Raw genomic sequence first — 13,472 nt, 5'->3', positions numbered from 1 at the left:
AGGGACTAACAGCAAGATTGTGTAGTCATGTTTAGTAATCTGAAAGTATCCAAGAGCACTTCAGAGAAAATACGACACAGAGAGGCGGATACACAAATTCACAGGGTACATAACTTGTGAAATTTAAATAGCCCATTCAGGCCATCGCCCTACATACATCCTGTAAGATCTACTCTCTCATCCATTCCTTCCCACCCCTTTCATCTCAAGAGGGAAAGTTCGATTAAGTATTCCTTAGTTCCAAAAGTTATTAAAATATCCAGAGATGCTGAGAGTCACCCCCTCTCGCACCTATCGTTTTTCCTGTGTTTTCACTGCCGCAGTGGATGCGGTGGCCTCTTGTGCGAAATTCAGCTCTTTTTATCTTTTTTTTTTAACGGGGTGGAAGTCGGTCATAATAGGGGCAGAAGTGGGGCGGAGAGCAGAACAACGGTCATAAGACGGGCGGAAATGGGGGTGGGCGGAGTGTCCGCCGCTGTCAGTCATCAGCATAGCGCTGATGACATCGTTACGCTGGCGAGTCACTATGGGGAGAGCCGCTGTGAGCTCTGCGATTATTTTAGTTCGGTCCATTGGGTCACCAGGAAGGGTTTCGGTCGGGCCAGCGGCCTGACACCCAAGACGGGGTGCCAGGCTGCCTATTAGCGGCCCGGCCGAACCTGTGGCATAATTGTCGGGCCGACCTGGCAGTCGGACGACAAAAAAAATAAGATGCCGGCTGCGGCAGTGCTCCCTCCCCTTTAATGGTGGCCGCACCACACCGCCATTTTCATCATCATAAGCAGTCCCTTGGAATCGAGGAAGACTTGCTTCCACTCTAAACATGAGTCCTTAGGTGGCTGAACAGTCCAATACAAGAACCATAGTCTCTGTCACAGGTGGGACAGAGGGAAGGGGTGGGTGGGACAGGTTTGCCACACGCTCTTTCCGCTGCCTGCCAGATCAGAACCCAAAGATTTCTGCATGCTCTCGGCGACGAGTCTCGAGGTGTCAGGGCCCTCCAGGATGTACTTCCTCCGCTTAGGGCGGTCTTTGGCCAGGGACTCCCAGGTGTCAGTGGGGATGTCCCACTTTATCAGGGAGGCTTTGAGGGTGTCCTTGAAACGTTTCCTCCGCCCACCTTTGGCTCATTTGCCGTGAAGGAGTTCCGAGTAGAGCACTTGCTTTGGGAGTCTCGTGTCTGGCATGTGGACAGTGTGGTCTGCCCAGCGGAGCTGATCAAGTGTGGTCAGTGCTTCAATGCTGGGGATATTGGCCTGGTTGAGGACGCTAACGTTGGTGCGTCTGTTCTCCCAGGGATTTGCAGGATCTTGTCGAGACATCATTGGTGATATTCCTCCAGCGACTTGATGTGTCTACTGTACATGGTCCATGTCTCTGAGCCGTACAGGAGTGTGGGTATTACTACAGCCCTGTAGACCATGAGCTTGGTGGCAGATTTGAGGGCGTGGTCTTCAAACACTCTCTTCCTCAGGCGGCCGAAGGCTGTACTGGTGCACTGGAGGCTGTGTTGGATCTCGTCGTCAATGCCTGGTCTTGTTGATAAGAGGCTCCTGATGTATGGGAAATGGTCCACGTTGTCCAGGGTCACACTGTGGATCTTGATGACTGGGGGCGGGGGGGGGCAGTGCTGTCCGGCGAGGACAGGCTGGTGGAGGAACTTTGTCTTGTGGATGTTTAGTGTAAGGCCCATGCTTTCGTACGCCTCAGTAAATACGTTGACTATGTCCTGGAGTTCAGCCTCTGTATGTGCGCAGATGCAGGCGTCATCCGCGTACTGTAGCTCGACGAGAGAGGTTGGGATGGTCTTGGACTTGGCTTAGAGACGATGAAGGATGAACAGGTTCCCACTGGTTCTGTAGTTTAGTTCCACTCCAGCGGGGAGCATGTTGACTGCAGGGAGCATGTTGACTGCAGGGAGCATCAGACACGGTCACTCTGTGACCTTCACTTTATTTCCAGGACTGAAGACTGTTGATCTTGGTTGGTCTTTTTATACCTGGAAGCCCAGGTGAGGAGCTCACTCCCTGTGGTCAGGGTGTGCATTACAAGGGTACAGGTACAGTATGCATGAGTTACAGTTACATACTTATAGTCATTGCAAGATGGTGAAATACATGACACAAACCATCACGGTTTCCTTCTGTTTCACCTCTTGTTACACGTACTGTCTATTATCCCTAACATGGTTTTTTTCTGTATAACAGAAATAAATACCTGCGCGGGTAAATATTTTTTTCCCTTACTTCTCTGTGATGTTTCTTCAGTCAGTTAAAGGGAACAAAGCACCTACAAAAGCAAAATACTGCAAATGCTGGAAATCTGAAATAAAAACAGAAATTGCTAGAAATACTCAGCAGGTCAGGCAGAATCTGTGGAGAGAGAAACAGAGTTAACACATCAGGTTGATGACCTGTTATCAGACTGGAAAAGGTTAGAGATGTTACAGGTTTTAAGCATGTACAGAGGCAGGAAAAGGGGGAAGGGGCGGAAAGAATAAATTGGAAGGTCTGTGATAGAGTTGAAAGCAGGAGAGATTAAATGACATAAGAGATGAAGGTTCAGTCCTCAAGCATGACACAATCTCCGGTCACCTGTCATTTTAATTTTCTGCCCCACTCTCACTTTCACTGATCCAATGAAGCTCAATTTAAGCTCGTCATCTCCCCTTCCGATTAGGCACTTTACCGCCTTCTGGACTCAACATTGAGGTTCAACAATTTCCGATCATAACCTCTGCCCCCATTTTTTCAGCCAACAGCTATTCCCATTTACACCTCTCCTAGACCCATCTTTTGTTTCTTTACTTGTCCCATTACTGTCTCCTTTTGTCATTTCATCTCTCCTGCCTTCCATCCCATCACAGACTGTCCCTTTTGTTTACCCCTCCCCACTTTTCCTGCCTCTGTACAAAAAGGTCATCGACCTGAAACGTTAACGCTGTTTCTCTCTCCCCATATGCAACCTGACCTGCTGAGTATATACAGCATTACCTGCTTTTATTTCAGGAAACAAAGCAGGGGACAGTGAGATTAGGTACAGGAATTCCAGAGTGGGGTTCATGTACTGGTTTCTTTCTCACTGGTTATGCACGTGTGGACTATGATGCATTTGATAACGCACCTGTGAAACGCATTGGGATGTTTTACTACGTTAAAGGTGCTATATAAAATAAAGCAATTGTTGCAGAGGTGAATGATGTGGGAAACAATGTCTGCCCAGTGTCAAGGCTTGTTAATTTAAATGATTAGAGATATTACTGTATCTACAATGTACCTGAACCTGTGAAGTAACTTAACACTAAACCCCTACAATAAGGTACCAATGCTTGTCGTTGCTCTCTGTTTTTCGGATGGAAAACAGGGGGGAAAATGGTCACAATCTCAGGACTGTGCACCACCAGCCATGATCGATCCTCCTCTCCCCCCCCATCCCCAGGACTTACCCGAGAGCCACTGCCGGTATAGCAGCAGGCCCAGATTTGATCTTAAGGCGAGCTGTCTCTGGGAGCGTGCCAGGCACTGACACCTCACATCTATTATTGAAACAAAGCCCAAAGGCTCAAAATAGGTGAGCCTCTATCCTCTGCCTTGTCGATTATTTTCTGGCCTCATCATGAGTTTCTTCCCTCTCTCTCTCCCACTACTGCTTATAATGAGGTATGGTCCCATCTCTTTATACCCTTTACCTACAATACATACTTGCTACAGTTTGTACTTTTAAATAGAGGCTACTCACTGCCGAGGTGTTAGATTAACAAGCATCTCACACATGGGGACTCAATCATTCAATGGTGCTATAGGCAGAGACCCCTCACCATGTTCTACAACCGGCAGTGAGTAACTTTGTTACACCAACACTTGATGAACATTGAGCCACACTGAAAATTCCTGTCTGCAAGTTAGTTTGATGGTAAATTAAGAGGTTGTGAAATGAGGATTTAAAAAAAAATATTAAGGGAATCAAGGGATATGGAGATAGGGCAGGAAAGAGGAGCTGAGGTACAAGATCAGCCATAATCTTATTGAATGGCAGAGCAGGCTCGAGGGACCAAATGGCCTACGCCTGCTCCTAATTCTTATGTTCTCATGAAAGGTAACTCGTAATGTCACGCTGGTGTGAGGGCCAGCTCTGAGATGGTTAATTTGAGGAGGATGTGACATAACTAGCCCTGTGTGATAACTATATAAAATGGATAGTCTTTTACAAATTAGGTTTGGAAGAAGGTTGTGATGAATAGGGAGTTTTAGTCATAAGAACATAAGAAATAAGAGCAGGAATAGGCCATTTGAGCCCACGAGCCTGCTCCGCCATTCAATAAGATCATGGCTGATCTAATCATGGACTCAGCTCCACTTCCCTGCCCGTTCCCCACAACCCTTATCGCTCAAAAATCTGTCTATCTCCGCCTTAAATATATTCAATGACCCAGCCTCCACAGCTCTCTAGGGCAGAGAATTCCACAGATTTACAACCCTCAGAGACGAAATTCCTCCTCATCTCAGTTTTAAATGGGCGGCCCCTTATTCTGAGACTGTGCCCCTTAGTTTTAGTTTCACCTATGAGTGAAAATATCCTCTCTGCATCCACCTTGTCGAGCCCCCTCATTATCTTATATGTTTCGATAGGATCACCTCTCATTCTTCTGAACTGCAATGAGTATAGTCCCAACCTACAAGTCAACGCCCTCATCTCCAGAATCAACCTAGTGAACCTTCTCTGAACAGCTTCCAATGCAAGTATATCCTTCCTTAAAGGCGGAGACCAAAACTGCACGCAGTATCCTAAGTGTGGCCTCACCAATACCCTGTACAGTCTGCTTTTATACTCTATCCCCTTTGCAATAAAGGCCAACATTCCATTTGCCTTCCTGATTACTTGCTGTACCTGCATACTAACTGTTTGTGTTTCATGCACAAGGACCCCCAGGTCCTTCTGTACTGAAGCACTTTGCAATTTTTCTCCATTTAAATTATAATTTGCTTTTGTATTTTTTATGCCAAAGTGGATAACCTCACATTTTTCCACATTATGGGCCCAAGTTTCCGGTTCTGGCGAAAACGGCGCACCTCTGAGACTTACGTGACCTGCCTGGGCTCAAAGGTGCGCCGGAATCTTCTTCAGCAATTCTCCGGTCCTCCTGGAGTGTGGTGTGGCGCAGCGTAATCTCCCTGGGGCAGAGCAAGCTGATCGCAGCTTGCAGGGGGGCGGGGCTAGGGATGATGCCTTCTTGTCAGTGCCGGCAGCGTTGCGCAGGCGCGTTGGAGCATGCGCGCCTGCGCAATGACTTGGGGGAGCGTGGGTACCGGAGGGGGGGAGCATGGGTACCGGAGGGGGGGAGCGTGGGTACCGGGGGGGGGGAGCATGGGTACCGGAGGGGGGGAGCGTGGGTACCGGGGGGGGGGAGCATGGGTACCGGAGGGGGGGAGCGTGGGTACCGGGGGGGGGGAGCATGGGTACCGGAGGGGGGGAGCGTGGGTACCGGGGGGGGGGAGCATGGGTACCGGAGGGGGGGAGCGTGGGTACCGGGGGGGGGGAGCATGGGTACCGGGGGGAGAGCGTGGGTACCGGGGCAGGGAGCATGGGTACCGAGGAAGGGAGGGGAGGAGCGTGGCAACAGGGATGGAGGGGGAAGCGTGGCAAGGGATGGAGGAGCGTGGGTTGGGGGGCACTCGAAATGATCGAAGGGCCAGAGGAGAGAGCGGGGTTGCCTCCTTCCAGCCTCCCCCCCCCCCCCCTCCACACATACACCCCCTCCCACACACACCCCCCCCCACACACACTCAGCCCCCCCACACACACACCCACCTCCCCCACCCCTCACTGTCAGATACAGAGAGAGAGAGACACTACAGAGACACTGACAGAGACACCTTCCCTTCACATAAAGGTAGGACTTCTATTTGTTATTGATTGATTGCTTATTACTTTGGTCTTGGTGCTTTAGGTGCAGGGTTCCTTCTATTTTTTATTAATTAATTGTTTATTATTTTTTGTGCTTTGTTTACTGCTTAGTGCTTTAAATGTACTTTGCTTCTTTAATGTTGTTGTGAAGGTGTTTATGGAAAATCCTCTAACTTCCCGCCCCCCTGCTGTTGTGATGTTGATGGGTCCTTTGTGTTTAATGCTTCCCACCCGCCGTCTCTGGCTGTGCCTGCACTAAACTTAACTCTGGGTAAGGTTTTTCAGAACTTACAAAAGTGGACACTTACTCCATTCTAAATTAGATTGTAGTAAGTTTTCACTGCCTAACCTTGCAAAACAGGCCTGAGTGGCTGGACACACCCCCTTTTGAAAAAAAATACTTTACCTAAAGCCCCTCACTAGAACTGGAGCAAACTGATATCCGAGAATTGCAATTTCTAACATACTCCAAACTAAACTAGTTGCTCCAAAAAACTAGGAGCAACTCCACCCGAAACTTAGGCCCTATACACCATTTGCCAAATTTTTGCATACTCACTTAGTCTATATCCCTTTCCAGATATTTGGTGTCCTCCTCACAATTTACTTTCCCACCCATCTTTGTATCATCAGCAAACTTGGCTACATTACACTTGGTCCCTTCATCTAAGTCATTAATAGAGATTGTAAATAGTTGAGGCCCCAGCACGGATCCCTGCAGCACCTCACTAATCACTGTTTGCCAACCGGAAAATGACCGTTAATCCCGACTCTCTGTTTTCTGTTCGTTAGCCAATCCTCTATCCATGCTAATATATTACCTTCAACAACGTGAACTTTTATCTTGTGCAGTAACCTTTTATGTGGCACCTTATCGAATGCCTTCTGGAAATCCAAATACACCACATCCACTGGTTCCCCCTTATCCAGCCTGCTCATTACATCTGAGGATGTAACTCCAGCTAATTTGTCAAACATGCTTTCTTTTTCATAAAATCATGCTGACTCTGCTTGATTGAATTATGCTTTTCCAAATGTCCTGCTACTGCTTCTTTAATAATGGACTCCAGCATTTTCCTAACGACAGATGTTCGGCTAACTGGTCTATAGTTTCCTGCTTTCTGTCTGTATTCTTTTTTAAATAGGGGCATTAAATTTGCGGTTTTCCAATCTGCTGGGACCTCCCCAGAATCCAGGAAATTTTGGTAGATTTCAACCAATGCATCCATTATCTCTGCAGCCACTTCTTTTAGGACCCTAGGATGCAAGCCATCAGGTCCAGGAGACTTGTCCATCTTTAGTCCCATTATTTTACCGAGTACTACTCAAAAAGCAAGTTATTATTTAAATGGAGAAAGATTGCAAAGTGCTGCAGTACGGCAGGACCTGGGGATACTTGTGCATGAACCGCAAAAGGATAGTATGCAGGTACAGCAAGTGATCAGGAAGACCAATGTATTCTTTGCCTTTATTGCAAAGGGGATGAAGTACAAAAGCAGGGAAGTCTTGCTACAGCTGTACAGGGTACTGGTGAGGCCACACCTGGAATACTGTGTGCAGTTTTGGTTTCCATATTTACGAAAGGATATACTTGCTTTGGAGGCAGTTCAGAGAAGGTTCACTAGGTTGATCCCGGGGATGAGTGGGTTGACTTATGAGGAAAGGTTGAGTAGGTTGGCCCTCTACTCATTGGAATTCAGAAGAATGAGAGTGATCTTATCGAAACGTATAAGATTATGAGGGGGCTTGACAAGGTAGATGCAGAGAGGATGTTTCCACTGATGGGGGAGACTAGAACTAGAGGGCATGATATTAGAATAAGGGGCCGCCCATTTAAAACTGAGATGAGGAGAAATTTCTTCTTTCAGAGGGTTGTAAATCTTTGGAATTCGCTGCCTCAGAGAGCTGTGAAAGCCGGGACATTGAATAAATTTAAAGATAGAAATAGACAGTTTCTTAAACGATAAGGGGTTATGGGGAGTGGGCAGGGAAATGGAGCTGAGTCCATGATCAGATCAGTCATGATCTTATTGAAAGGCGGAGCAGGCTCGAGGGGCTGTTTGGCCTACTCCTGTTCCTATTTCTTACGTTCTTATGTTTAGTGATAGTGATTGTATTAAGTTCCTCCCTCCCTGTAGCCCCTTGATTATCCACTATTGGGATGTTTTTCGTGTCTTATACAGTGAAGAACGATATAAAATATTTGTTCAAAATCTCTGCCATTTCCTGTTTCCTATTATTAATTCATCAGTCTCATCCTCTAGTCGTATTTCTATTTGTGAAGTTTATGGCCGAGAAACTCCAGCCCTCTGAGGAGTGAAATTCAGGAAGAGTTGTAAGGGAGGGGAGCAGTACTCAGATCCATTTTGTCCCGTGTAAATTATGCTGCCAACGCTGACCCGGGGTGGGAGTGGGCGGATGTTCTCCCTGTCCCACTTACGTTCCAGCAGCATTTTGGGGAAATGTCTATGGGCCGTTCCTTAGACCCATTCAATCCCTCTTCCTTCCTGTGGATTCCACTTCTGCGGAGTGCAGGCATGGAATCCTTGTTGGGCCTACAAAAAGTTGGGACAAACTTCCTGGCAGTGGCATTAACAATGGTTTACTTACTTCAATCTTCAGGCCTCTAAAGACCTTCAGCTGCTCCCCTCAAAGCAGCCATTTGGTGCTCCAACATTCCAGCAACACAGTGGGGTGGGCCCCTCAGTTTTACTTCTAGAAGCACAGGACACCTGACCTAAATATTCTAATGACTCCATACCCATAATTTGGGACAGGTTCATGGTGCAGCCAAAGCAGCAGACAGACATCCTGCTCCACCAGATTTCTGCTCCCTCCTAATACATCGTACGCTACTTAGGCTTAATATACTTTAATAAATTTGATGTACAGGAAACTAGCAGCCACTTTAATGTTGTTTACTACAACTAATGGAATGAGCCTTTCACTTAGTGGTAGAATTCTCACCTCTGAGTCACGGGGTGAAGGATTTGAACCCCACTCCATACTGCATCGGCGAGTAAAGACTAGAATATGGTGTTGAAATACTAGGTTGACATCCAATCAGGTACTCGAGTCTGGACAGTGAACAAATTCCCACCTCGGAGTCAGAAGAGTTGAGTTTGAGCCCCACTCCAGACAGTCTCCATGATTGCAGGCTGGAGCACCTGCTTCTATACAGGGTTGCCAACCAGCAGGGTACTCGTGTCTGATGGGTGTGAGTCGTCCTCCCTTGCCATGAGGGTAGGTGGCGCTCTTTAGCCTACCTTAGAAGAAGATAAAAATCGTGGCAAAGGCTAACCACCTGAGCTACCCTTCCCTAGTAAGTAACACAAGAAACTCATGTGTGAGACTTGAATTAAGACCTTCCCTAGGGTAGAGCATAATGGATGGACAGACTACAAGAATTAGTAGAATGTATTGTGTCATATTGCACAGTTGACGTATCTGCAGTGTGCTGCTATGAGCACTGTTGTAACATGCCATTAAAAGATATAAGCTATAAATCATGAGGAAGACAAACCACCTCAGCTACTCTCCCTAGTAAATAACACAATAATTCCATATGTGAGACTTGAATTAAGACCTGCCTCAGGGAAGAGCATGATGGATGGACAGACTACAAAAATTGGCAGCAGAATGTATTGTATTGCACAGATGACATATCTGCAGTTTGCTCCTATGTGGCACTGGTTTTAATATGCCGTTAAAAGCTAAGCTGCTATATGTTTCGATAAAACCAGGTGATAAATGCACAAATAATAAATGGATTTTGGTCTGATGCTTATGGTAACTGCAATCCTCTTTGTCTTTAAGTATGTTTGATTGGCCGCTTTACCTGATTTTGAAAAAAATAATTTCCTTTGTTTCAGATTGAGATAGCTGAGCAAGAGGATGACAAGAGATTCCATGAGGGGAATTGGTCAAGGACCCCACATATGATTATTCCTAATAAGAGTATCTGTTTATTTTCTGTATTGGAAGGGGGATATATAGTTCTGTATAATTTGTGCTAGGTGCTGTATTTTTCTTTGCAACTCTTTATTGATTACTTTAAAGAAGCCGGTTTGTAGCCTAAACCAAGTCTGATTGAGTGATTACTGTACTGTTTGTCAAAGTTCACAAGCAGGTTCCTACCATATCCAATAACCTGAAGAGAGTAACAGGGGTTTCAGTTCGACATCTGGGCACGCTGCATTGTATTGCACAGTAAAGTCATGCTGTGACTCATTGGGAGCAAGCAATTGCATATTTGTCTTTGAAGCTGAGCACAAGGAAAATTAGTGTAAAAATTCAATTTTTTTTCATCCATTTAATCTCATCCTTCCAGAAGGACAACCTCTCATTGCAGCTTCTCGTTGTTTCATCAATGAGTCCTATGTCCTAGCCTCAACTAGCTGTTGCTCCCTCTCCATTGGTGAGCACTCTCACCCGAGTCAGAAAGTTGTGGATTCCAGTCCTACAACAGAGACTTGAGCACAAAATCTAAGCTGACACACCAGTACAGTACTGAGGGAATGCTGCACTGTTCGAGATATCGTCCATCACCTGAGATTAAATCGAGGCCCTGTCAGCCCCCTCAGGTGGATGTAAAAGGCACTATTTGAAGAAAGGCAGTGGCGTTCTCCCTGGAGTCCTGGCCAATATTTATCCCTCAATCAACACTATTCAAACAACAAAAACAAATTGCATTTATATAGCACCGTTACCATAGTAAACCTTCCCAAGGCTTCACAGTTGTAATTATCAAGCAAAATTTGACACCTAGCCACATAAGGTGACCAAATGATTGGTCAAAGAGGTAATTTTAAGGAGCCTAGGGTACAGGCAGCTGAAGACACAGTCATCAATGGTGGAGCAATTTAAATCAGGAATGCGCAAGAGGCTAGAATTGGAGGAGCACAGAGATATCGGAGGGTTGTAGGGCTGGAGGATACAGATAGTGAGAGGCGAAACCATGGAGGGATTTGAAAACAAAGATGAGAATTTTTAAAAGTGTTGCCGGACCAGGTTCCAGTAAAGATCAGCGAGCACAGGGATGATGGATGAACGAGATTTTGTGTGAGTTATGATACGGGCAGCAGAGTTTTGGATGAGTTCAAGTTTATGGAGGGTGGAAGATGGGAGACCGGCCAGCAGAGCATTGAAATAGTCAAGTTTAGAGGTAACAAAGGCACGGATGAGGGTTTCAGCAGCAAATGAGCTAAGGCAGGAGCCAAGACAGGCAAAGTTAAGATTATTTGTGGGAACTTGCTGTGCATAAATTGCCATGTTTCCTACATTACAACAGTAACTACGCCCCCCAAAAAGTACAACATTGACTGTAAAGCACTATATAAATGCAAGTTTTTATTGTTTTGAATGAATCACTTCCTGATGTCAGCTCTAAATTTGTCTTTCAAAACCTTGATCGTGTGGCCTCTATCCTGCTGCCCTGGTGTACCCTGGGCTCATTTCTTGAACTCATTACATGTCTTGTGCACTACTATAAGGTGACCCAAGACATCTGTTTGCAGATGAAGTGCTCTAGTAACTGGAATCATCCCTCAAAGCTCATCACATACTGAAATCCTCTGCACTGCCTCACCTCTGGAAAACCTGCCACAACTATATGCAATACTCCAAATAGGGCCTCATCGGGGCACTGTACAGCTCCCCAGTGAAATCTGAATTCAACTGATTTGGCAACATCCTTTTTGATTTGTTTATTCCTGCCTTACGCAGTTTGAATATGATGAGTCATGAATCAAATAATACCGCAAATCCCTTTCAACTTTCCTCTTGGTAAGTTTTGTCCCACTCTATTCCATAGCAGCTTTACTTCAGACTAATGGGTCTCCTGTGGAGCAGCTCACGGTGAGTCAGCGATCCACCTTTTCATGATGAATAGAAGATGCTCTTCATGACAACTTATAAATATATTTTTTAAATTGGGTTCTCCCTCAGGGGTTCAGGCTATGAGCTCCGAGGTGGGCCTCAACTTTTCAGCCAATCTGGTGGACTCCTGCTAGACATACACAAGGGGTACATTTGATCAGCTGTGGATTTTCAAAGCAATTTTTTCCCCCATTATATCTGCAATAATTAAGACTTTTAAAAAGATGTACAACATGTACAAAATTGGAGCAGATGAAATATTAGAACAATAAATATGCATATATAATTTGACAGAAATTCCATATCTCAATTTGTTGGATTTCTGTAGCATAGAAGGCAATAGCTAGTGTCTGTATTAGAAATAAACCCCCAAATAAACATGTTAAAAGCTTAGTTAAGATATTGGATGTCCGTATTTTATTTTGTTATATATTGTTACTGATCCTGGGGTAAGACTGTGTTCAGATGTAGAGCATCTTATTTGTTTGTGTTGTTTCCTTTTAGCTGGACAATGTAGTCTGTTATATTCACTGATAAATGACAATCTTAGTGGCCGGCTGCCTTTGCTGGCTCAGCTGATTTTCAGCTCACTCAGACCTCTTAATGCCACCACACACACCCTCTGGCAGTAAAGCAAAAATAAATTAAATAAGTCCCTTTGAGTGAATCTTCTTACCACTCTTGGCTCATCATGGAAAACAAAGAGATGAATGAATGGGCAGGTGCTCAAGAAGAATGCAAAAAGGAAGTGGATCACACAACCAACCTGGGGCAGCAACATTGAGCCTCTACACAAAATAAATCACTTCCAGTGAGCGAAACAAATAAAAATTAAATAAGTCTCATTCCCCTTTTGGCTTTCTTCGTAGTGGAGAAAATGATGGACAACAATGCAAAAAATGGAAGGGCTGGAGTAGGGCACAGGATTTGTGTAGGCCCGGGGATGGCGGGTAGACAAAATGGAGCAAATTGCAGCAGGGCTAGGATAGCTACGGTTGGAATGGTGCTTGGAACCCACATACGGGGTGAAGGGGGACTGCAGCAGTGGGGAAAGGAAACATAAGGGAGGAAATAAGTTGATGATACAAAGATGGGTGGGAAAGCAAGTTGTGAGGAAGACACAAAAAATCTGCAATGGGATAGAGACAGGCTAAGTGAGTGGGCAAAAATTTGGCAGATGGAATATAATGTGGGAAAATGTGAGGTTATCCACTTTGGCAGAAATAATATGAAACCAAATTATAATTTAAATGGAGAAAAATTTCAATATGCTGCAGCACAGAGGGATCTGGGGGTCCTTGTGCATGAAACACAAAAAGTTAGTATGCAGGTACAGCAAGTGATCAGGAAGGCAAATGGAATGTTGGCCTTTATTGCAAGGGGGATAGAGTATAAAAACAGAAAAGTCCTGCTACAACTGTACAGGATATTGGTGAGGCCACACCTGGAGTACTGCGTATAGTTTTGGTCTCCATATTTAAGTAAGGATCATCATCATAGGCAGTCCTTCGGAAACGAGGAAGACTTGCTTCTACTCTTAGAATGGGTTCTTAGGTGGCTGAACAGTCCAATACGAGAGCCACAGTCCCTGTCACAGATAATCGTTGAGGGTAAGGGAGGGTAGGACAGATTTGCCGCACGCTCCTTCCGCTGCCTGCGCTTGTTTTCTGCACGCTCTCAGTGACGAGACT

At 45.6% G+C, this 13,472-nt stretch overlaps 1 protein-coding gene across 1 annotated transcript in view; it reads left to right on the top strand.

Annotated features, from left to right (window-relative positions):
- Positions 1-12,172, top strand: part of LOC139275966 (E3 ubiquitin/ISG15 ligase TRIM25-like) — a 55,905-nt gene extending 43,733 nt beyond the window's left edge. The window contains exon 8 of the mRNA XM_070893226.1: positions 9,777-12,172. Within this exon, the coding sequence (XP_070749327.1) occupies positions 9,777-9,781 (5 nt within the window). The 3' untranslated portion in view covers positions 9,782-12,172. The remainder of the gene's footprint in view (positions 1-9,776) is intronic.
- Positions 12,173-13,472: the final 1,300 nt, after the last annotated feature.

The sequence above is a fragment of the Pristiophorus japonicus genome, chromosome 11 (genome assembly GCF_044704955.1).
Source record: "Pristiophorus japonicus isolate sPriJap1 chromosome 11, sPriJap1.hap1, whole genome shotgun sequence".
NCBI classification, from domain to species: domain Eukaryota; kingdom Metazoa; phylum Chordata; class Chondrichthyes; family Pristiophoridae; genus Pristiophorus; species Pristiophorus japonicus.
The sequence above is the reverse complement of the archived record's forward strand: the minus strand, read 5'-3'. Positions and strand labels throughout refer to the sequence as shown.